General features: G+C 44.1%; 1 protein-coding gene across 1 annotated transcript in view; it reads right to left on the reverse strand.

The window, feature by feature from the left end:
* Nucleotides 1-504: 504 nt before the first annotated feature.
* TACR3 (tachykinin receptor 3) overlaps nucleotides 505-24,670 on the reverse strand; it is a 69,333-nt gene continuing 45,167 nt past the window's right edge. Inside the window, exons 4-5 of the mRNA XM_084860242.1 lie at nucleotides 10,553-10,749; nucleotides 505-3,307 (exon numbers count right to left, since the gene is read on the reverse strand). Of these exons, the coding sequence (XP_084716368.1) occupies nucleotides 2,992-3,307; nucleotides 10,553-10,749 (513 nt within the window). The 3' untranslated portion in view covers nucleotides 505-2,991. The remainder of the gene's footprint in view (nucleotides 3,308-10,552; nucleotides 10,750-24,670) is intronic.

Genomic DNA, 24,670 nt, shown 5'->3' on the forward strand with positions numbered 1-24,670 from the left:
TACAGTGCAATTCTAGACATGTCTACTCAGAAGTAGGTCCACAGAGTTCAATGGGACTTACTCCCTGGTAAGTGTGCATAACATTGCAGCCTTAAATGTGCCTACCTTTTGCTAAATTGTCCCTCCATGGTCCTCTCCAGCTTGACTATGCATCTTCATAACTGTTAGGGACAGAGCAGTAGAACACATTGTACAACAGCTTCCCCAACCTGGTCCCCTCCAGATGTGTTCGCCATTGGCCATGCTGGCTGGGGATGCTGGGAGTTGTAGTCCAAAACCTCTGGAGGGCACCTGATTGATGAGGCTGCCATGCAAAAACATGACAACATTGTAAAGAAGTAACAAATAACGAGTGTGATCAATGACCTCCATGGTTACCAGAACATCTGGGATTATGGGTCTTTCAAGCAAGGCAGAAACATTGTACCATGAAATGTTAGAATACAGCACATGTAAAAGCAGACGATTGTATCATATTTCAGTAGCAAAAAAAGAGAAGTTTTTGGACACAGACCTCTCTCTCCTTTTTTTTTTTTTTAACATTTGCACATTTGTAAAGATACCTACTTCACAAAAAATTACAATAACCCAAACCTGTACAAACAAAACTGGTTTAAATTAAGTGGGAACAACGCCCTTGCAATGTTCGCATGTGCTCGTGTTCTTTGCCTGTCTTCGGTTTCTTTTAACGCGGTGTTGTCCCTCGGCCACTGAGTGCGACTGCTGAGTTGTACTGTGTTGGCTGGAAGAAATTGCCTTAATATAGCAACTCAAAAGTTTGTCTTTGCAGAGCCTGTTAACTGAGTGGCCAGGACTGACACTCTTGGCACAAACATTTGTGTTTTGTTGATCCGCTTAAAAGCTTGGGAGGACCGATAATATAAAAACACTTAAAAACCAATGGAGAGAAGTGATGTGCTATTGGAGTGGAAAGCAGCCCGAATAATGCTGAATTACACCATAATGATCCAAACATTAGATCAAAGCAACTACTTAGGTTTTTCTGCCACCTAGATCAAGGTGGAGTACCACGGTCAACCTCTATTAGCCCTTGGGACAAATTTGGCCTACAGAACTCTGCCATCTGGAACGTGAATGTCTTCAGTCCTCCTTCATCACTGATGTTCTTTGCTCCCTCCCCTAGTCAATGCTCCCATTTGAAAGATAATTGCAGCAGAATGTGCTGTTTGAAACCTGTCTAGGGTTGGTAAAAAGCAAGAGTGTGCACCGGAGGATCACAGGACAGCACAAGTACTTGGCGGAATTCAGTTTGTGCCATTCTTCTGTACAACCATTAAGAGTGCAGGAGTCGGGTTGCCACAATGCAACTCAGAAATGACTTGTATGTCTTTAAAAGTAAGGATGAAGGGGGAGAGACCATTACGGTCCTTCCTTCTACCCCCCACCATCTGATGTACCAAGCAGGACTCCAGACCTGCTGTGCAACATGTGGGGAAGGAACTCAAATCACAGGACCAGGGAAGGAGTGGGCAAGGAAAGCCACTGCTGCTGTGTCTCATGCTTGTTTGGTAGTTTTAACACAGCCTCCCCCAAGCTGGTGCCCTCCAGATGTGCTGGATGATGGGACTGCAGCTCCCATCATCCATAACAGCATGATCATGCCACCCAGGGATGATGGATGTTGTAGTCCAATACATCTGGAGGGCACCAGGTTGGGGAAGGCTGTTTTAAAGCGATGCAGCAAATCTCAGGGTTGGAACCTAGCAACCCTATACACAGCAGCCCCCGTGCAGACTGGTTGGCTGATCCTCACCTAGACAGTGAAGACTTGATCCAGCTGTGCTTTATTATAGTGAAGATTAGCAAAATCTGATACTCAAAGGATTTGAACCATTTTTAAAAACATTCTCACTGGTAAAATTAAAGTTTTTTTTTTAAAAAAATAAAGCTAATGCTGGTAATATTGTTGTGCCATTCTAGTTGATAACGTTTCCAATTCAGCATGTCAGGAAAGGGCCGTTGATCATCCCAATTCCAAGTAAAAGGTTCACCATATATAATGTGGTTTCATTGGGTTGGATCCAGAGCAAGTAAATTACATTTAGGTCCATTGAAATCAATGAGACTTAACAAGTACTAGATGGCAGCCATGTTAGGCTCCTTAAAGCACAGTCCTGTGACTTTCACCCTCGATGCTCATAAGCCTCTGAACCTGGAGGCTTACAAGCTTCCAGTGCAGAGCGGGAGAAATGGAGGAGGTGATCTCTGCTGCTTCTCCCACACTGCATTTTCGCTAGATGGGCTTTTTTGCCTGTCTAGCTGGGGCATTCCGGAGGGGGTGGGTAGCAGGATGGAGAAGCCTCAGGATTGCTCAAATCCCAGCCTCTCCCCTCCCCATGGAATGCCTCATTTACCCTCACTCTGAGGTCGAGTTCCTGACCTCGACCTCAGGCAGCTGGTGTGGTTCTTTCCGCGCCAGCTGTGAAGGAGAGGGGGAGGCAGGTGGAGCACAGATTCCCAGATCCGAGGTTGGAGTGCTATCTCCAACCTCAGATCCAGGGACCTGAAGTAGTCTAGGCCCATAGGATTGCTCCCTTAAAGACTAAGAATTTTTCTGGCATATGTACTGTATATAAATCTGAAACTCTCCATAATACTCCATGCATCTGATGAAGTGGGCTACAGTCCATGAATAAATCAGACAGAAGTTAGCTTTTCACGTTGCTTTCACTGGGCTCTAACTTGTTTTGCATCCCACCCATTTTGTATAAGTTCACGTAAACATTCCAATTTACAGCATGACACGATGTCATTATACTGATGTAAACAGGGCTTGGTCCTCGTCTTTCAAAAGCACAAAGAAGGCTTAGGATGACATAAATAGATATATACACATGCAATCAGTGCTCAGGATTTGATGCCTGGTTGCCTTCTGGAAGCTTGGATGTTTGGTTCTAAGGCAGAATAGCATTGTCTTAATAATTAGCAATACTGCTTTCTCCCACATCCATCATACATTCATGTAAGGCTTTAGGAATATTCATCCACTGACGTATATGGAGAGTTGATGTAACTTGACACAGTTGACGTGGCTTTGGAACTCCTGCGTGAGCAGCCATTAAAGCTGGCTTCCTGTGAAGGAGCCCTTTTCTTGCGGCTGGCCTTGGTGCTTTCTCCATCACTGTGGTCAAATACTACAGACATGCTGGATTCCATTCTGGACACTGTGTATAAACTACTTTGCCTGGTTGGATTGAACCTGGTCGTCTTGAGCTCCAGTTCATCGTAACTAGAAACTTCAATGAAAGGACACCACCGGAAAGCTCTCTTAAAACCAGCTCGGAACCTGAAATAAAGACATCCAGGGACAGTGGATTTATTTTACTTGAAATCTGACCCGTTTTGTAAGAATATTTTAGTGCAGGACAGTTCATCAAACGGTATGCATCTGGACAGAGCATTTAAGAAGGATGTAGACTAGCCTTCCCCAACCTGGTGTCCTCCAGATGTGTTGGAGTACAACTGCCATCATTCATAAGGATGATGGGAGATGTAGTCCAACACATCTGGAGAGCACCAGGTTGGGGAAGACTGGTGTAGATAAACTGGAATGTGTCCAGAGGAGATCAGCCAGGATGGTGAGGGGATCTGGAAACCAAGCCCCATGAGGAACAGTTGTATGGCTAACCTGGAGAAGATTAAGGGGAGACACAATAGTAGCACTCAAATATCTGAAAGGCTGTCATGGAGCAGAGTTGTCCTTTGTTGCTTTTGAGGGCAGGACTAGAACCAATGGGTCGAAATTGCAAGGAAGCAGATTTTGGCTTAACATTAGGAGACATGTCCTAAGTGATTGCTGTACAGCAGTGGAACAGATTGCCTGGGCAAGTGGCGAAATTTCCTTTACTGGAGGCTGGATTTAAGCAGAGGCTGGATGGCTATCTGATGGGGATGCTGTAGTGGCATCCTGCATGGTAAAGCCCACATTGAGCAGGGCTTTTGACTAGATGACCTCCAAAGTCTCTTCCAGCTCTAAAATTCTATGATACTCTGTTACTAACAAATTGGCCTTCTTAGCTCCACATTTTTATCCCTTTTGTTTGAGTGACTTCTGAAGATCCTGCTTAAGTTCTACATGGCGTAAACTGGCATGGAGCCTTAATAAATCCTACTTCTCAAAATCTTGTGGCCTTTGGATGCATGCAAAGCCTCCTGTTGTTTGTGTGCGTGCGTGTGTTTATGTGACCTTTTAATCTAGCTACAAAGGCTCAGGCTAGGTATCTGCCTCTGTAAAATCATGCTAGATAAATATTCAGATTATAAAACAACCAGCAATAGAGATGGAAGAACCAGCAGCGTTCAAGCTCAATGGAATTCTCTGTATTTCACTTTGAAGCTCAGTTCCGCTCACTCCTGTTTTTGTTTGTGATCTGTTTTTCAGTTTGTTCAAATGGGAAAAGTGTGCATTTCAAATGGAAAAAGTTCATATTGCTGTGTGTATTTTTCAAAGGTGTGCACTCCCCCCCCCAACTAAAGCATAAAAATGAGCATTTTTTAAAATGCGCATTTCAAAGTGTGTATTTTTTTTTAAGTGTAGTTTTTGAACGCGATAGCAAGTTCGGGACCGTACAAACGTTTTTCCAAAAGATGCGCTCCCAGTCGTATTTGCATTCAGGTTGCAAATGGGGCAAGTTCGGATGATCTGAGAACTGAAACAAAATTCTTGTACATCCCTAGCCAGCCATCACAAGGGTCTGTGTTTACTCAGTAGGAAAGGAAAGATACTCTGCACACGGACAGATACAATATTTTCTTTACTAGTCATACATATGTTCCGAGGCTAAATCCTGGCACTGAAAAGCAAGGAGAGAGATGTGGTTTGGCTGGAATATTCTGATGGACATGTTTTAAAAGTGGCTGTGTCAAAATCAGAGGAAAATTAAAAGGCAGCTCACTGGCTAATCTAGAGATTTCAAAATTATTTCACATGCCAGGGAACAACTAATGAGGCTGCAGGAAGCAGAAGGGCCAGGAATAATTTCTTATAATATAATTCCAATCATTTTGTACTTTTGAGTCCAAAATTCACAAGTCTTGCATCAGTTCTGAAGGCAAATTCCAGTAGAAGGGGAAATTGTCTAAGTCTGTTACAGTAAACACAAAGAAGAATCTTGTGCAGCACCATAAAGACAAACAGATTTATTGCAGCATATGCTTGTGCTACAATAAATCTGGTAGTCTTTAAAGTGTCATCTGACTCAGTAACGAAGGGTTGCTGTGTCTATAATTCAAAATAATTTCAAATGGTACACTTGACAGTATTGCTGAAGGGAAAGGCTGGCCCGGTAGCTTTAATGACTCCTAGCATTTGTTAGAGGAGCATTTTAACTTCACAACTACCCTAAAATGTAGGTCAGGCTGAGGGATAGTGACTTGCCTGATGCCTTTCAACATACTTTACAATGGAGGAAGAATTTGCTGCTTCCCAAACTGAAGCCCATTGCTCCAGCCACTGTATTGTGAGGAAACCTTCACCTGTTGAATTCCAAATTGTCAAAGGCCAAAAAACAAGAAAAAAAAAGAAAGCAACCCCAATGACATTCTATGTCTGATTTCAAGGAAATCGGCATACAATTCTGTACAGCCATCAGGAAACTGGGGCCCATTCATGGTTCTTCAACCCCAAGTGTCATTGTGTAGGCAGAAAGGGTGGTGATGACAGCATGAAATGTGATAAAATATATTTTTTAATCTGTTTTGTCAGATAGACTTGGGGCCAGTATATACATTCAGTAGAGTGAAATAATATATTTTCCTAGACTGTATCATATCACGCTGAAAGTGGGGCGCTGTTTTTTTAAAAAACACCTTTCCATGGATTAAACTCCCTGCCTGTAGAAAATGAGTATGTCATGGCCGTACTCAGAAAATCTTCCGAATTTTTCTCACTAACATGTCATCTCTCTCTCTCTCTCTCTCTCTCTCTCTCTGTGTGTGTTTTGGGAGGGGAAGCATTCCAAAATATAATCCCCTGCTCTTACCTCCACCTTGAAGTAGTACAGTCTAGGAAAAGCTTTTTTAGTTAGTTCTGCTGAAGATATAAAACGGCCCTCAATCAGTAGAGCAGTTAGGTAATTTTAGACTCTTACAGGGTCCCCCTCTTTAGATGGCAATGTGTATTACTTCACTTACTTCAAAATGTGGTAAGCGAGCCCTGCTGCATTTGAGGGCCCTCCTGTTCATTCTGCTGAGTGGAGCCATGGACAGCTGTCCCAAACTCCTGCCCTGATGGCACCACTAGGAATGCTGGATAATTTTGATTGGTCCACATCTTTAAGAAAGCAATCCTATAGTCCCTGGGCAAACATCCCAGGGACTATTCAGATCCCCCCTTCCAAGGTTGGAGACAGTACTTCGACCTTGGAAGGGGGAGTCAGAGATCTGAACCACCTCCCCTGCCCCCTCGCAGTCAGCATGGAAAGAACCGCACTGGCTGTCCTCTGAGGTTGGCAAAGTGATCTTGGGGGAGGAGGAAAGGGGGCATTCTGGTGGATGGGAAGGGGAGGAGACCGTAGAGGACTGGATACAAGTTATCCTGAGCTTTCTCCAGCCTTCTTCCCTCCCCCTCTGAAGTGCCCTAGCTAGATGGGCAAAAAAGCTTGTCTAGCAAAGTAAAAAAGCTTGTCTAGCAAACCTCTGTCTCTCCTCCTGCCCTGCATTGGATGATCAGAGGCTTCCGAGTTCAGGGGCATCTGATCACCAAAGGGTGAAATTGACAGGATTGCACCCAAATTGAACCAACCTTGCACTTCCCAGACTAATACACAGATCAGAACACAGTTATCTTTCGGACTGTGCACTTCTCTGAATTTTGTGATGAGTACAAAAATACATATTTTAGGGGGGAAATGCATATAAAAATACCTATTTCAGCATAAAATGCATACAAATGTGTCGTTCAGGGGGAAATGCATGCCATTTAAATCTAATTGTGTATGTGCCATTTTTAAAAATTCACAGAAAACAGGATGGAATGGACATATGAAGCTGACATGGACTGGAAACAGGTGGATCTGTTCATCCCTGGGTACCAGTGGCCTCACTTAGCTCCATGCTGACAGTACAGCTGGTTAAATGCTTCTCTTTCGAACAGAGGTTGTCCCATTCATGCCTAAGATTATCTTGAGTGCACATAGCACTGATATAAGAAAAAATGCTGTGAATAAAAGTACAGGGAATTGAAGCTCACTGTGAAAATTAATTACTAAATAGCTTCATCATGAATGTTTCAGATACCGGTATTAAAAATGCATTGGCCCATATTCTGTTCTGATGAGGAGGTATGGGGAACAAGACATCAGTGTTTCTATACCAGATGCAAATCCTGGTGTATATTAAATGAGATTGCAACAGACAGGTGTTTTATCAAGATGCTGAAAGAAGGTGGAATATGTGTTCTGCAATCATCTTAAAGTATTTGCATGCATACCATAGCAATCAGAATGTGCTATTCAGGACTCTTCTCAAACAGATTTCAAAACAAATTCTGCAACAGTTACTCAATATTGAATTATGTGCTGATTCCATTTGTGAATTAATGCTTTTTCTCTTGGTAGATTTGCAACTTGATCCAATGCATACTTACTTGAAAGGACATTCTACTGTGTTCAGGGTGTTTGGTTTTTGCTGTCTTCCACATAGGATAGGAAGGATTGCATAGGATTGCAGCTTCAGTTTGGGAACGTTCAAAGAAATGTCAGATGACGCTAGAGGCAATGCCATGGCATACGTCGGGGATAGGCAGAAGGTAAACTGGGATGTACTAGTAGATCTCTGGTAATTTCCAGTAGATAGGCAAGGGTTCTGAGTCCCAGTTGTTTAACACTAGAAATAAATGAAAAAGGGCCCTCCACCCCGAAACAGGCTGCAAAATGAGAGGGATATTTGTATGAAAGGGACAGTGAGCTCAGTGCTGGTACTGAAAATAAATTCCTGGGCTGAGCATGTGCTCAGGGGTAATCTGTCCCTTAATTCTAAGTGTATGCCTGGTCCCCAAGCCAATATTTTCCCTTGGGACTGGTTAGTAGATCTTGAGGTTCTAGCAAAAAAACAAAACTGATCCTGACGTCTGCCCATTCCTGGCATAGACACAAAATTGGTTTGGCACATACATTGATGTTAATGTATTTGGGTCCTTACCCTGCAGTCTAATACGCACAAGTGAATACACGAGCCTGCCCATATTAAGTATCATCAAATACCTACCATTTCTGCCAATGATAAAAGAAGCTCCAAATATTAATGCATTTCAGGTGTACCAACAAACCAACTAGCCACTGGCTTCCAAAAAAAAGTGGGCTTGGTAGGTGGGTAGGTAGAATTAAGGTAGTACAGTGCAGTGGCTGAGGGAGGCTCGGAAGGTGGCAACAAGGGAGGGGGCCTTCTCGGTGGTGGCCCCCCAATTATAGAATGATCTCCCCAGTGAGGCCTCCCTGGTGCTAACATTATCTTTTCAGTGCCAGGTTAAGATTTTTCTCTCCACTCAGGCATTCAGCAGCATATAATGAGTTTTAATCAGTTCCTGGATTTGTCTTATGGTTGATAGTTTAAAAGTGTTTTTAGATATATGTTGTCTCTGTGTGTGCTGTCTGTTTATATGTTTTTATGTTAAGCCCCCTCCCCCCCCCGAGGGAGGCTTGGAAAGTGGCAACAAGGGAGAGGGCCTTCTCAGTGGTGGCCCCCCAATTATGGAACAATCTCCTGATGAGGCCCACCTGGAGCCAACATTGCTATCTTTTCGGTGCCAGGTTAAGACCTTCCTCTTCTCTCAGGCATTTGGCAGCATATGATGAGGTTTTAATCAGGTTCTAGATTTTTCTTATTGATTAAAAATGGTTCAGGTATGTGTGTGTCTGTTTTATATGTTTGTACGTAAATAGGTTTTTATATTATGTATAATACATTTTTAATGGTTTTTAATATTTGTAAACCGTCAGAGAGCTTCGGCTATTGGGTGGTATAGAAATGTAATCAGTGGGATTAAATGGGGTGGGGTTGGGGGTGGGTGGGGAGCAAAGCTGGGTTTGGCTTTGCTCTCTGCTTGCCTTTCCCAGTGTGTGTGAATGGTAGGTGTGTATGTATGTGTTAGAGAGAATGTGTGTGTGTGTATGTGTATCTTATGCCTTCAGTGTCCCTGCCCAGTTTGCTGGGATGTGGCCCTTGATGTCCGTGCCCAGGGCCAAATTACCCTCATGCTGAAAAGGCTCCCCCATCCCAGCTTTATGCAGGTCTAGCCTGCTCCCTGGCAGGTTAATTTTCTGGAGGATTTTTTTGTTGTGGTGGTTGAGCATTCATAACACATGATATTCAGCTTGTGGCCTGAGGTTATATAGCCCAGGAAAGGCTGCACCATATGACACTGCTGAATTGGTAGATCAGCTCAGAAGCCTTCTTCAGTCATTCCTCAATCCATGCATATACTAAAAAGAATGGAAGGGTGGGATCACATCCTGCTACCCCTGCCTTGACATCACCCTGACCTGTTGACCCACCCCCACCCCCACATGCTGAACAGGGAGTCCTGTTCAATGTGCAGACACCAATGGCAAAGCCCCTGGGATGCCATCCCATATCTTGCATGTATTTCATGTATCTGTGTAGGAACTAATAGCCTCCTGGTTCCACACACCACACTCTGCACATTGCAATGGACTAAGCCTTGTGTGAAAGTGACAAGGCAACAGAAACAAATTATTACAGATGGATGATCCGGGCAGAAGTGTATGTTTCGGTGAGTTCGCTCTGAGATACCCAAGGCTTTATATAATGGATATCCAAGGCTTTATAGAATGGGGGAAAATACAGTAGGGAAAAAAAAAAGTTCAGTAAAGGGCAACTAAAATGATCAAGGGGCTGGAGCAACTCCCCTATGAAGGAAGGTTACAACAGCTGAGATTGTTTAGCTTGGGAAAAAGTCAGTAAGCGGAGACATGATAGAGGTGTACAAATTTATGCATGGTGTGGAGAATGTGGATAGGGAGACATTATTCTCCCTCTCTCAAACTATTAGAATCCGGGGTCATCCTATGAAGCTGATTGGTGGGAGATTCAGGACAGATAAAAGGAAGTCCTTCTTCACACAGTGCATAGTTAAACTATAGAATTTGCTACCACAGAATGTATTGATGGCCACCAGTTTGGATAGTTTTAAAAGAGAGTTGGACAAATTCCTGGAGGAAAAGGCTATCAATGGCTACTAGTCCTGACGGTTATGTGCTACCTCCAGTGCCAGAGGCAGTGAGCCTATGTACACCAGTTGCTGGGGAACATGGGTGGGAGGGTGCTGCTGCACTCATGTCCTGCTTGTGGGTTTCCCATGAGCAGCTGTTTGGCCACTGTGTGAACAGAATGCTGGACTAGGTGGACCCTTGGTCTGATCCAGCAGGGCTCTTCTCTTCTTATATCTTTCCTCTTTTCTTGATTTTCCTCTTCTTGATTTGACAAATTGATGAGTAAAAAGAAAATGCCCAGGATCCCCCACAATCTGACAGGTGATTCTTAAATGCTTAATAAATTTAGAAGTTATCCTTACCTTTTATTGAGACAGCAGTAGATAATGGGATTGTACATGGTAGAACTCATGGCAAGCCAAAAGGTGGCCAGGTAGATTTGCTGTATATATTTCCACCGGTTCAAATTCTCATAGATACCAGTCACTATAAAGTAAATGTGGTATGGTAGCCAGCAGACTGCAAATGTCAGCACAACGACGATCATCATTTTGACCACCTGGAGAAAAAGAAGTGCCATTTTTTACAACCATGAGTGCATTTTTATTTCTTGCAATGCCATACTGTTAATGTTGCCAACTTAGAGCTGCCAGAATTCTAGAGAAATCAGCATTCTGAACATATGGATGATAATGGGAAGAGGCAAAACAGAATGCCAAAAAGGGACAAACGTTTGCCAGTTTTTGTTTTGTTTTGCTCAGATATAAAGAGCATTTTGATATGTAACTGGGCCAAGGGATGGAGAATGAATGAGTCACCAATATTTTTTCCTCCAAGGCTTAGTATGAGCAACTGCTTGTTTGCAGTATACTTTCTCTATGCTTGGGGCACATCGTAACCTGAATTGGTAAGGCTGACTTATGGGGTACTCATGAATAGATGGGCCTACTTTGTATCAGGGCCAAACTAGATACAGTAAATAACCTTTTGAACTTCCCCAGTCTTACCACTCTGTGAGTTATATCTAGGGCTAGGGTGTGTGTCTCATGAAAAAAAGTGACACCCCTCCACTCCAGTGATAATTTGTCAGGGGGAGCCCTGTAAATTAGGATGAAAATGTTCTCTCATTCATTTTTTAAATTAATTTTTAAATCGTAAAATTTCAACAAAACCAAACCATGAAGAGGAAAATAAAAAAAAATTGTAGTTACATAGATTTGAATATATCAATTCCAATACATGCATATGAAATGCCTGCACGCGCGCGCGCACACACACACACACACACACATTATGAGCCTACCCCACACTCCAACCAGGGCTGGTGTCAAGGGGGCAGGCATGGTTGGCTACCTGCCAAGGGCCCACACCCTGGAAGGGCCCCCCAATAAGAGCCCTCAGGAGTCATTCCTCCACTTCAGCCCTGCAACCTGCTCGATCGCTTGCCTCTCGCTCCGGCCCAGACAATGGTGGTGGTGAAGAGCAGTAGATGCCATGGCCTGCTTGCACACTGCCTGTCGAGCAAGCAAGTGGTAGCAATGATGAGAAAGGTGAGAGGAGCAAGAGCAGCTGGGGAAAATGGTGGTGAGAAGGCAGGCTCACTGGGTGAGGGCACATTGAGGGTGTCTTGCTGAAGGGCCCTCAAAACCCTGGACCTGGCACTGATCCTAACCTACACAAAATTAACATGTGAATCTCATGGCAGGTGATCTACTTGCCCTGGTGATATAGGAAAGAGCAACCATCTGAGCTTGGTTTTCCTGATGGTTTGTGAAGGTAGATCTCTGCCACGAGCACAGAATGAAGAGCACCGCAATTGAAGAAGGATGCAGACAAGCTGGAGAGGGTTCAGAGGAGGGCAACAAAGATGATCAGGGGACTGGAAAACAAGCCCTATGAAGAGAGACTGGAAGAACTGGGCATGTTTAGCCTTGAGAAGAGAAGACTGAGGGGAGATATGATAGCGCTCTTCAAGTACTTGAAAGGTTGTCATGGAGAGGAAGGCCGCATCTCTTCTCGATCATCCCAGAGTGCAAGACACGGAATAATGGGCTCAAGTTACAGGAAGCCAGATTCCAGCTGAACATCAGGAGAAACTTCCTGACTGTTAGAGCAATATGACAATGGAACCAATTACCTGGGGAGGTGGTGGGCACTCCCACATTGGAGGCGTTCAGGACGAGGCTGGACAGCCATCTGTCGGGGATGCTTTGACTTGGATTCCTGCATTGAGGAGGGGGTTGGCCACGATGGTCTTGTAGGTCCCTTCCAACCCTACTATTCTATTATTCTATGAAAGCTATCCCCCTCATTTAAATTATTTCATTTCTAACCTTAATATATGATCAGTCCATGCAATGGAGGGAGGTAAACAGAGAGCTTCCCCAAGGATCTGTACTGGGAATGGGGATTTTAAATTTGTTCATAAACCATCTGGAGTTAGGGGTGTACAGTGAGGTGGCCAACACAAAATTATGTGGGGTGGTTAAAACAAAAAGGAATTACAAAGATCTCCAAAAGGATCTGTCTAAACTGGGGGAATGGACAATAAAATGGCAATTGCGGTTCAATGTCAGCAAGTGTAAAGTGCAAGACTCCCTAACTTGGTCAAGACTCCCTAACTTCATGTATATGCTAATGGAATTTCAGCTGGTGGTGACTGACCAAGAAAGAGATCATGGGGTTATGGTGGATAGCTTGATGAAAATGTTGACCCATTGTGTGTCTGCTGTAAAAAAAGGCAAATTCCATGGTGGGGATCATTAGGAAAGAATCAGAAATAAAATGGTCAATATATTAATGCCTTTCTACAAATCACAGAATCATAGAATAGTAGAGTTGGAAGGGGCCTATAAGACCATTGAGTCCAACCTCTTGCTCAATGCAGGAATCCCAGGCAAAGCATCCCTGACACGGTTGTCCACCTTCATCTTGAATGCCTCCAGTGTGGGAGAGCCCACCACCTCCCTAAGTAATTGGTTCCATTGTCGTATTGCTCTAACAGTCAGGAAGTTTTTCCTGATGTTCAGCTGGAATTTGTTATTCCATGTCCTGCACTCTGGGATGATCGAGAAGAGATTCTGGCCTTCCTCTCTGTGACAACCTTTCAAGTACTTGAACAGCGCTAGCATATCTCCCCTCAGTCTTCTCTTCTCAAGGCTAAACATGCCCAGTTCTTTCAGTCTCTCCTCATAGGGCTTTGTTTCCAGTCCCCTGATTATCTTCATTGCCCTGCTCTGAACCTTTTCCAGTTTGTCTGCATCCTTCTTAAAGTGTGGGGCCCAGAATCTATGGTGCAACAACACTTGGAATACTGTGTTACAGTTTTGGTCACCGCACCTAAAAAAGGATATTGTAGTGTTAAGATGTAGAAATGGGCAACGAAAATGATGGATGGACTGGAGCAACTCCCCTATGAGGAAAGGTCACAACAGCTAGTGCTTTTAGTTTAGGAAAAAGGCAAGTAATGGGGGGACATGATCCAGATGTATACAATTATTCATGGTGAGGAAAAAGTGAATACAGATAAGTTTTCCTCCCTCTCTCCTAATACTAGAACTCAGGGTCATCCCATGAAGTTGACTGGCAGGAGATTCAGGGCAGATAAAAGAAAGATAATTTCATACAGTGCATTGTTCAGTTATGGAATTCACTACCACAAGATGTAGTGATGGTCACCAACTTGGATGGCTTTAAAGGGGGATTAGTCACATTCATGGAGGATAAGGCTATCAAAGGTTACTTGTAATAATGGCTACATATTACCTCCAATATCAGAGGTAGTATGCCACAGTATATCCTTTGCTAGGGAACTTTAGCAGGAGGGTGCTATTGTACTCATGTCCTGTTGTGAGTTTTCCACAGGCATCTGGTTGACCACTGTGCTAACAAAATGCTGGACTACATAAGCCTTTGGTCTGATCCTTCTTATGTGCGTATTGTTTTAATTTAAAATGGATTTTTAAATTTTTAAACATCCTGTCTAGCCACTTTGGGGATGACTTGGTTGAAAAGCCAGATATAAAGTCAGTGAGTGAATGAATGGATGAATAAAATAGCCAGCTTGATTCATGAAGCAACAAACTGCCCCCTCTTGAGAATGCTTAAATTGATTGGGACCTCTTAACTTCATTCCTTTCCTCTGCTTCAAATGCAATTATCATAAAGAGAATATGGAATTCAGTGTCCAAAGGCTCTCGAGGGAACAGAGTATGGCTATGAGAGGAAAGCTCTGGGTTATTATGTAATGAATAGGAAGACAAAATTATGGTTTTCTTTGATGCAAGACCTAGAGTTGTTGTTGTTTTAAAAAAAGATGGGCACCAGAAGAAACACTAACATAAGATGCTGTGGGCTGACTGCAAGTGCAATCTCGTTCTTCCCCAGTGGTTAGAGATGTTTCTAGGAGTGGAGGATGCCGGGATGTGGCCATGGGCATCGTTTGGAGCAGGCCTGAGTAACCCGGGGCCCTCAGTCTAATTTTAAATCTTCTACAAGCTATCAGTTTAGACCTCTGGCAACAGCAATCTGACCCTTCCCCCATCAACAGGCTGTGTGGGGAGAAGGAGGGAGGAAGAACATGAAAGAAAAAAATAGGGTGGCAGAAAGAGCGAGCGAGAGAGCTCTTTGATTCTGTCTCTGCCCACCACTCAATTTGGTCCAGACCACTGGTGGCATGCACCCCCTGACAGATTACCTCTGAGGGAATGTGGCCCTCAGCAGAAAAAAAAACTTTTCCTATGTTTTGGAGGAACTTATTTTTGCCTTTGGCCCATGGGACTGTAAAAGGGTTTAAAATGTCACAAATCTTTGTGCTCTCCTCTCTCTCTCTGGATGATGCCTGGTAGTAAAGGAGCCACAAAGTCATGACTCTCAACATTAAAAATGGGTTTGCTCATGTCTTGGTTTTCCTGTGGGCCTTATCCATTTGCACCTTATGTAGTATGATGGAAGGCTTTTAATAACTGCTATTTGAGCCTCTCCAAAAAATGTTTTCTCAGAGCTGCAACCTGCCTGCTCTGTGTCACTGCACACTTAGTGTTCTGCTTCTGTCATGCTTGCTAAGTGTAACAGAACTAACAAAAGATACCCCTCTACCAAATACTGGAGTTGGTATCGAGAAACCCAAGAATAAAGACTGCATCTGTTCAGATTATTGTTACGATGTTTAAGTTCTCTGTGAACATCAAAGGCAGGACACCAGCAACTGAAGGGCACTGGGGCAAATCCAATCCCTTGAGTGAGGTCATCAGTGGAGGCGGGTGACTCCAATGTCAACGGGGTGTGTGTGCATCCACTCTGGGTTTTGTGGATGGGGTTCAGCACCTTGAACAGTTCCTTCAGGGTTCTGGCTGGTTCTGATTGAAATACTGCCCCGTTACATCTGAGCCACCAGACTCCACTGGATGTCACTGCCCCATTTCCAGCCACGGGGGGAAAGAGGGATGTTGATGTATGTGATCTATGACAGGGTTGTCAACCCCCCAGCTTGCATACCTGTTCTGGCCCACCAGGGGTTCTGGTCTGGTTTTCTCCCATGCCCCCCCCCTCCAGGCCCTGCCTACTCTGCAGGAGAGGACTATCCAACGTGATTCTGAAACCCCATAGGGACAGCACGCCGTGCACTAAGGAGACACCCAACTTGGCTGGTGCACAGACACTTCTCCCTGCGCCAGTTGAGACCCTGGAGACCAGTGGTGTAATGGAGTCAGGGCTCCCTGGGATGCAGCAGCGGCACTTTTTTATTGGCAGGGATTACAGATGGGCAACCCCTCCCCTCCCCAAGTCCATTCTGGGGGGAGGGTTGCAATAGGAAAATCTGGTCCACTTGGCCGAACTGGATTTCCCCAGAGCCCTGCGCACACCCACCAGATTTCACAGGATGTCTTTCCAGTTTTAAAAGGGCAAGAGCCATGAATGGTGGCTGCCATTCACGGACCTTGGGAAAATTACGGCCGTAAATTGCATATTTAAGCCATTTGTGGCCATAAAGCATTTACATCTCAATAAATTACAGTTGTAAAAGCACTTTTATGGTTCCAGTTTACATAGATGTAAGTGCTTTATGGCTGCAAATGGCGTAAAATATGCAATTTACAGCCATGATTTCCCCAAGGTCTGTGAATGGCAGCCGCCATTTGCAGACTGCGTCTTTTTAAAACCTGGAAGCCATCCTGTGCAGAGTTTGGTGGGTGCAGAGGTAAGGGGAGCCAGTCCACGGCAGACCCCGCTGGTTGGATTTGTGGGAATTCAGCCTTATTTGGATTTCTCTAGCAGGGATGCTAATGTCATCTGCCACCCCTCTTATGATCCCCTGTTCCGTCTGAGCTTAGCTGCAATCCTCACAGTAGCTGGGGGGGCAGGGGGGGGAGGAAATGAATTTTCCCAACAACAATATTTTGTTCCCTCTTGCAAGGCAAAGTATTTTGGGGTAGCCTGGCCTTGAATGGGCAACTAAGACCCATTAGCTTTACAAAAGACCTGCTCCTGGTAAACGGTTCTAGAACTGGTTTATTGATATAGATCAATGCAGCTGCCTGAATATTTGGACTCTCCTTGGGGGCATGGTGATGGGGACTGCCACTTCGACATTTACCACTCCACCATCACTGAAGACACTGGGATCAGATGATGTTACATTTCTATACTGCCCCACAGCCGAAGCTCTCTGGGTGGTTTACAAAAGTTAAAACATTAAATATAATATGAAAAGTTTAAAAGCCATTTACATAAAAGCACACAGACAATATACACAAACAACATATAACTAAAAACAACTTTGAACTGTCAGACATAGCTAAAGACACATCCAGGACCGATTAAATCTCATGTGCTGCCAAATGCTTGGGAAAAGAGATACGCCTTAACCTGGCACCGAAAAGATAATAATGTTGGTGCTAGGCGGACTTCATCAGGGAGCTTCTTCCACAGATGGGGGCCCAACACTGAGAAGGCCATCTCCCTCGTTGCTGCCTTCCAAGCTTCCCTTGGAGGAGGCACGCGGAGGAGGGCCTTAGATGCTGAATGTAGCATATGGGTAAATTCATTTCAGGTGAAGTGTTCTGTCAGGTATTGAGGTCCCAAGCTGTGTAGGGCTATATAGGTTAAAACCAGCACCTTGAATTGAGCTTGGAAGCATACAGGCAGCCAGTGCAAATGGGCCAGAGTTGGTCTTATATGATTGGACCTTCTGATCCCCGTTATCGATCTGGCCACTGCATTTTGCACGAGCTGCAGCTTCTGAACCATCTTCAAATGGTATTGAAAACTGCCGAGAGATCAAGTAGAATCAACAGGGTCATGTTTTCCCTGTCTTTCTCCTCACTTAGGTAATTATACAGGGCGACCAAGGCTGTTTCTGTGCCAAAACCTGGCTGGAACCCCAACTGAAATGGATCCAGATAATCAGTCTCATCCAAGAGTGCTTGGAGCTGGTTGGCAACTACTTGCTCAAGGACCTTGCCCAGGAATGGAACATTTGCTACTGGCCTATAATTAATAAGGTTTTCTGGGTCTAGGGAAGATTTCTTCAGGAGTGGTCTCACCACCCCCTCTTTTACATGTCCTGGGACCACTCCCTCTTGCAAGGAGGCATTAATCACCTCCCTAGACCCAGCCGGCTGTTCTCTCCCTGCTAGTTTTTATTAGCCAAGAGGGGCAAGAATCCAATATGGAAGTGGTTGCACGAACCTGTCCAAGCACCTTGTCCACGTCCTCGAGCTGTACCATTAATATGTTCTGATAGGCAAACATGAAGTGGTCATGAAAACATCCACACTCAAATATATCTGGGCTATAATTGTTCATCCTAACCCTTCCCAGCCATTAGGGCCTCCTCCATTGTTTTGATTTTAAATCCAGTCTTGCAATGGCTATGGTTTGTTTTAATTCATTCTCATGCAAGGATTTTCAAAGTAGCACATGTTAAATTATGGCTTCACAGCTAGATATTTGGAGGATTGGGAGCCTGAGCCTTGATAGGAGTATGAGAGGTTCTGATCCACCTGCTGGTGCCCTACCTGAAGATGATAGTGTTCCAGAAATGAGGATGGGTGGGATGCCAGGGTCAAGGAGTGAGTCCAAGCCACAGAGCCTGTTATATAAAACGGAGTGGGAGAGCAAGAGCTGGCGGTCCAACTTGTGGAGATTGATGAGGACCAAAGCAAGCATGGTTTCCTGGGGATTAGTGGAGGTTTCAGTGATAAGAGAGAGATTTATTGAGCTGGGGAGGTGGTGTAGTAGAAGAGTTGACTTCCATGATGAGTTAGCTCTCTCTAGGCCAAGGTTGAGGCTGGAAGATGTTTAGCTCTCTCAAGGCTTGCAGAGGTGCTAAATTGGCTCTGAGGGTGTCTTGTCGCAGAAATAATGCTACTGCTTTTATTCAGTGCTTCTTTAGCTCCATAAATAACCACTGGATCTCATATTCCAAAATGCTTCTGCCATTACCACATTAACAGTGTGCATTTCTCTATTTAACACATTTTCTACCAACAAGAACATTGTATTTCCCCTGAAAGCATAGGCAGCATATTCTCAGAGAAAATATTTAGCTTTTGTTCATGGATAACCTGCTTTCCCATCATTGATATCTGCTTCCGATCAAAGCCGCAAAACCATAAAAGAGATGATGGAAACATAATGGTACCCACTGATTGAGCGAAAACAAGTTATTCCTTTAGGGCAGAACTGGACATTACAGATAATGGGTGACTGCTCACAAAAGCAGTGCCCCCATGTCACATTTTCCTCCGCTCTGCCCGGGTCACATCCTTTACATTACTAAACATTGTGGCATCCCATTATTACTTTCCCCACCCCTGCTCCACTTCACTGGCCACCCCTTATGGGGGTGAGTGGATCAGGGGTGTTGTTGGTGACGACCCCCCCCCAAAAAAAAACAGGTCAAGATGACAGATGGAAGGGAAAATACCAGGGCTGTGTGATGCTATTACATATAAATTCATCCGAAATACTTTCATAATTGCAAACCAATGGACAAAATGTTGAAATGCCACCCAGAGCCAGTGTGGTGTAGTGGTTAGAGTGTTGGACTGGGACTCGGGAGATCTGGGTTCTAGTCCCCATTCAGCAATGAAGCTCACTGGGTGACTTTGGGCCACTCACTGACTCTCAGCCAGGTCAGGATGGGTCAGGAGAGGAGGAGGAGGGCCATGTAAGCTGCCTTGCAAGTGGAGAAAAGGCAGGATGTACATATAATAATGAATAGATAAATAAAAATTCTTAAAAGAAGCCTTTCATATAATTTCCTTTCTTACTGTCTTTCTTTCTACTACATTTATGTAGCTGACCGGGTGGAATGGAAACTGAAGGAGAGAGTTCTGGGTGGGAAGTCAAGGTACAGGGTCCTGTAGCCTAAGAGGCCCCCAGATGACTGACCAAAGAACAGCAGATGTAGGGGGCAGCAACGAACAGTCCTGGCATCACAAACCGGGCCGGCATGGGCACACCAGTCCACAAGGGGTGACGTTGGTTGTTGCAGTATCCTTATTTTTAGAAATATTTTATAGTCACTAGGTGGCCAGGTGGGCATGCACATGGCTACAGATGCTCATTTCATTGTTTTAATCTTATATTATACCTTTCTATTAAAAATCACCCTTATTCCCAAGTAAATGTGATTAGGGCAACAGATGCAAGCTCCATTTATGTAGTCATTGTGATGCTACAATTTAAGTGCGTTTAGTCTGTAAAACTGCACATGCACAGAGTATTATTATTTTTTAATCAGGTTTCACAAGCTGTCTTTTGTTTTTACTCTAAAATACCAGGAATGTAGAAGCAGTTGTAAAGCATGGAATTCAGATGTGTGTGTGTGTGTGTGTGTGAGAAATGTTACATGTCTACTTCACAACTGAAGTAATACACATGGCCATCTAAAGGGACCCCCTGTAAGACCATTCAGTCCAGGATCTAACGTTGCCCAGCTGCTCCAGTGGAGGGGAGAAGCCACATGGCGGTTGGTCCGACTTCCAGCTAAGCCAATTAAGAGTGGTCCTTGATATCTCACCTCACTCTAAGATGCAGCAAGTTATGCAGACACTACAGTACCACACACATTAACAGGCAAAATGACAGCAAGAACAATACAGCCTAAGTCCTGGTAGAGTCTGAAATAGTACTAAAATTGTGAAAATTGCCTTGAAAACAAATGTACAAGACCTAACAGATGCATATTTACCAGTGGCTGATAACTGTATGATGATGTTTGATAAAGTCTCAATTGTCTCAACATCAAGAAATGCTGTCACCAGTCCTAGTGAGTTGGAGACAGTGAATATTTAATGGCATTTAATGGTGTATGATGGGACACTTATGTCAGCAGTCTTGATCAGGTCTGTTATTGAAATTGTGTCCTGAAATTGTTTTTAGCTATTTAATGGTTTTAAATTTTGTACCTTAATTTTTTTTAGACCATGTTTTATTATAATGTTGTATTATAATGTTTATAATGTTGTAGTTTTGCATTTATTTGTGAATTGTTGCGAACCGCCCAGAGGATATTGGCTATTGGGCAGTATAGAAATAAATAAAAAAAATAATTCAATATGGTAATAGTGAACGTTAAGCAGTTGTAATGGTAGATTTGCATATGCTAATGTATATGTATAGAAGCACATTTAGAATTAATTATAATTTAACTAGAAATACAGTACATCTCATCATAGTGTGGAAGACCGAGACCAGGTGCCCTGTGTGCCTGCCTGTTCAGTCTGGTGCTAACTGTTGATGTGTGCCGATATTATGGTTCTTTATCTTTAAACAAGAATTCGACAAGACAGTCCTTCAAAGCGAGGATGTCTTCGAACAGAGGATGATCCTCTGGAACTCTTCAAATAGAGGAGTGTCCTCTGTAAAAGTTGATACATGGCCACTCTATGTATATATGTTCATATAAATTAGCATATGCACATTTTATGCATATCTGTCTCCCCTTTTGTTCTCTTTTTTGGTGATACATTCTCTCTCTCTCTCTTTTGGTGATGCATAAGTGGCCATCTTTGGTCCAAATGTTGTCCTTGTTTCAGCTCATCTCCAGAATTCAGGGATGAACATGCACTCCAGGTCTCATTCTATGCCCAGTCTTGATTACATCATGTCTTTTAAAAATCTTGTCTGTGACTCAAGTTTCAGAAGTGCTGAGTTGTCTGTCTACAGTATGTCATCTTTAGTGGACTGAAAAGCAATGCCTAGCGCTACTGGAAATTATCATTATTTTGTCATAAATCATATCATAATTTTCATGACAAATTGCATTTCTGCACTCCATTACCCCTGTTACCAATGGGATGGGTTGTTCCTTGCATTGAGCTGGCAGACATATGGCCTCATCAATCAGAATGATCAAGCTTTAGGTGATAAGACAAAATTGTTTCACTGCAGCTCTTGGAACACTTTCCCCAGAGTGACTTTCCCGAACGAATGAGCAGATACGTTTTTGATCTGACATCAGATTAAAAATGCAAAGTATGTCAATGCACCATTCTGTGTGTAAATGTACTTCTGCACCATTTCCCCTGCCCTGCCTCTAGGATGTTTGTATTGATGTTATTTATTTGAAACTATCCCTGTCCAGTCCTAGCAGGTCCAAACTGGCAACAGCTCACCCAACAGGCAGAATCCAAATGTAATCTGGAGCCAGAGAGTAGTCATGAAGCAAGGAACAAGAGCAAGGTCAGTGTGGTGTAGTGCTTAGAGCGTTTGCTGAGGTGTGGGGAAGTTCAAATCCCGCCCCAGCCATGAAGTTCACTAGGCGAGTGTGAAAGAGAGACACTCAAAAGGATTGGAGTGCCAAATTCTGCACTCAGTAGATATTAAGGGCCCTTCAATTGTTCTTCATTGCAAAATGTTCACATTGTTATTTATTTTAGACATTTTTAAACCACCTTCAAACAAAATTCCAAAGACAGTGTACATTTTTATACACACACACACACACACACACACAGCGCAACATTTAACATTACAAATATTTATAACACATAAAGACTCAAAAGTAGCATTAAAAGAGCAGATTTCAAAATAGCTTAGACAGAGTGACCAGCAGAATCCAAAGGCTAAAAGCATGGGAAAATAAAATGGTCTCTGTCTGGAGATGAAAAGACAAAAGAACAGGCAACAGGTAAATCTGTCTAGAGAGAGGATCCCACAACCATTACACGGCATGGCACAGCACGGTTCTTTGCTACATTCTCCTAGACCAGGGGTGTTGAACCTCTTTCAACTCAAGGGCCAAACTACATTTCAGAGAGGTTCTCGGGGAGCTGCATTCCAGTGGTGGGTGGGACCAAAGGCAAAAGGGACAGCCAAAATTACCAGAATATTTGAGCTGGAGGAGCAATCTTATGGCCCCTAGACAGTGTCTGAGGGGCCATAGGATAGTTCAGATACACTCCTCTGAGGTCGGAGACAGATCTCCGATCTTGGAGGGGCGAACTGCGCCGGCTGGCTTCCAAGGTAGGGAATTCGACCTCAGAGAGGGGAAAAGGGGGGCTTTCAGTGTGTGGAGAGAGGAGGAGACCGAAGGGGCCAGGATATGAGTTAGCCTGAGCCTCTGCCAGCCTCCTTCTTCCCCATCTGAAACAAAAAGAAGCCCATCTAGCAAAAATGCAAGGCGGGAGGGTGGAGAGGTGAAGATTGGCTCCGCTGTTCCTCCCACCCTGCATAGGATGATCGTAAGCCCCGAGTTCAGGGGCTTATGATCACTGAGGGTACAATCGATAGGGTTGTGCTTTAAAGGTCTTACTGCCAGTAGCCAAGTCTTAGGAGAGGCATTTCAACCTTTTTGAATAGGTAAAAAGCTTCACAAAAACTTGGAAAGCACCAAATGATTGATGGTCAGGGGAAAGGGGATGGGGCCATGGGAAAGGGGCATGGCATTCTGGGGACCCCCAGAAGGCCAGGCTGGGAATCCCAGAGGGCTGGATTTGGCCTCTAGGCCTGAGGCTCTGCACTCCTGCTCTATTCTGTGAATAAAGCAACAGGATTCTCTGTTCTTTAGTCTGATCACTAGCGAAAGTAACAACAAACAAATGCTGAGCGAGCTATTATATCATCAAAGAGATATTTATCTGAAAAGAATGTTGAAACCAAATTGCAAAGCTTTAATCTTTTCAGATCGCCCCAAAGATAAACTGTTCCTTTGACCTTTGAAGTAGCTATTGACTTTTTATAGCCTCAGTAAACTTAGTGCAGAAATGGGAATTGATGTACCAAATAAAATACAGAATGCTTGTGAAGCCTAAAAAGTAAGAACCACATATCTTCTCTGATTTGAAAATAATGTCCATGAAGGAGTACTGGTGAACAGGCTTCCACTGCTACATTTACAGTCTGCCGTGACATGATTGTTGCGATGGATTCCCTTTCTCTAACTTTGGCCATTTTTTGAATGTTGACATGAGATTGGTGAATTACAAAGTGCAGGCGGCAGTAACGCAACAGAAACTCTCCCCACGACCTGAGTTCGATCCCAGCGGAAGCTGGGTCTCGGGTAGCCGGCTCAGGTCGACTCAGCCCTCCATCCTTCCGAGCCCGGTAAAATGAGTACCCAGCTTGCTGGGGGAAAGGTAGTTAGGACTGGGGAAGGCGATGGCAAACCACCCCGCTATAGTCTGCCACGAAAACGTCAAAGAAAAACGGCGTCCCCTTAGGGGTCAGTAATGACTCGGTGCTTGCACAAGAGGAACCTTTCCTTTTTTCCCAGTATACAAAAAGTGCAGGGAATGATCAGGCTGAGGTGTGAATGCAAAGATTCTTTAGAATCTTTACTGGCAATAAGAGCTTTAAGTTAAAATATGCCAGGATTGTTGGTACTTCAGTTCCACCCAGGGCCGGCCCTACCATTAGGCTGGGTGAAGCAATCACCCCAGGCAGCAGATGCTGGGAGGTGGCAGCAAGGTGTAGGAGGAGAGAGCCGTGGGCCACATGGCCTGCCCTGCACCCCCTAAGTTCGCCTGCTGCTCTCTGGTGGAGGATGCTGTCCCATTGCCAGTGTTGAAGAAAGATTCAGTGATCAGTCCAGTCAGCTTGTGTATATGGAATGTGAGAGGGCGCCATCTTGTCCTTCTCCTCAGGCAGCAAAATGTCTTGGGCTGGACCTGGCTCCACCCCATTTGCCTCTGGCCCACTCCCTTCTGCCCCTCCCACCACTGGAATGAGGCCCCCAAAGCTTCTCCAAAATAGAATTCAGTCCTTGGCTGAAAGACGTTCTGCATTCCTTACCTCAGAGTAAGCCCCATTGAACTCAGTGGGGCTCACTTCTGAGCAGACATGCATAGGATTGCACCATAAATGTTTTAACCTCTCACACAGAAAGACTAATACGAAAGAAAGGAAGCCAGTTCTAGTTCTGGAGCAGGTTCTTGGAGAAGTTGGACTGGAAACACTGAAGTCTTAAAACATAGATTCTTGAAAATTAAAAGAGATTTAACTAGAAATTAAGGGAGGAACCACACGTTATG

The sequence above is a fragment of the Heloderma suspectum genome, chromosome 5, assembly GCF_057233095.1.
Source record: "Heloderma suspectum isolate Gila_16-S chromosome 5, 16-S_ref, whole genome shotgun sequence".
NCBI classification, from domain to species: Eukaryota; Metazoa; Chordata; class Lepidosauria; order Squamata; family Helodermatidae; genus Heloderma; species Heloderma suspectum.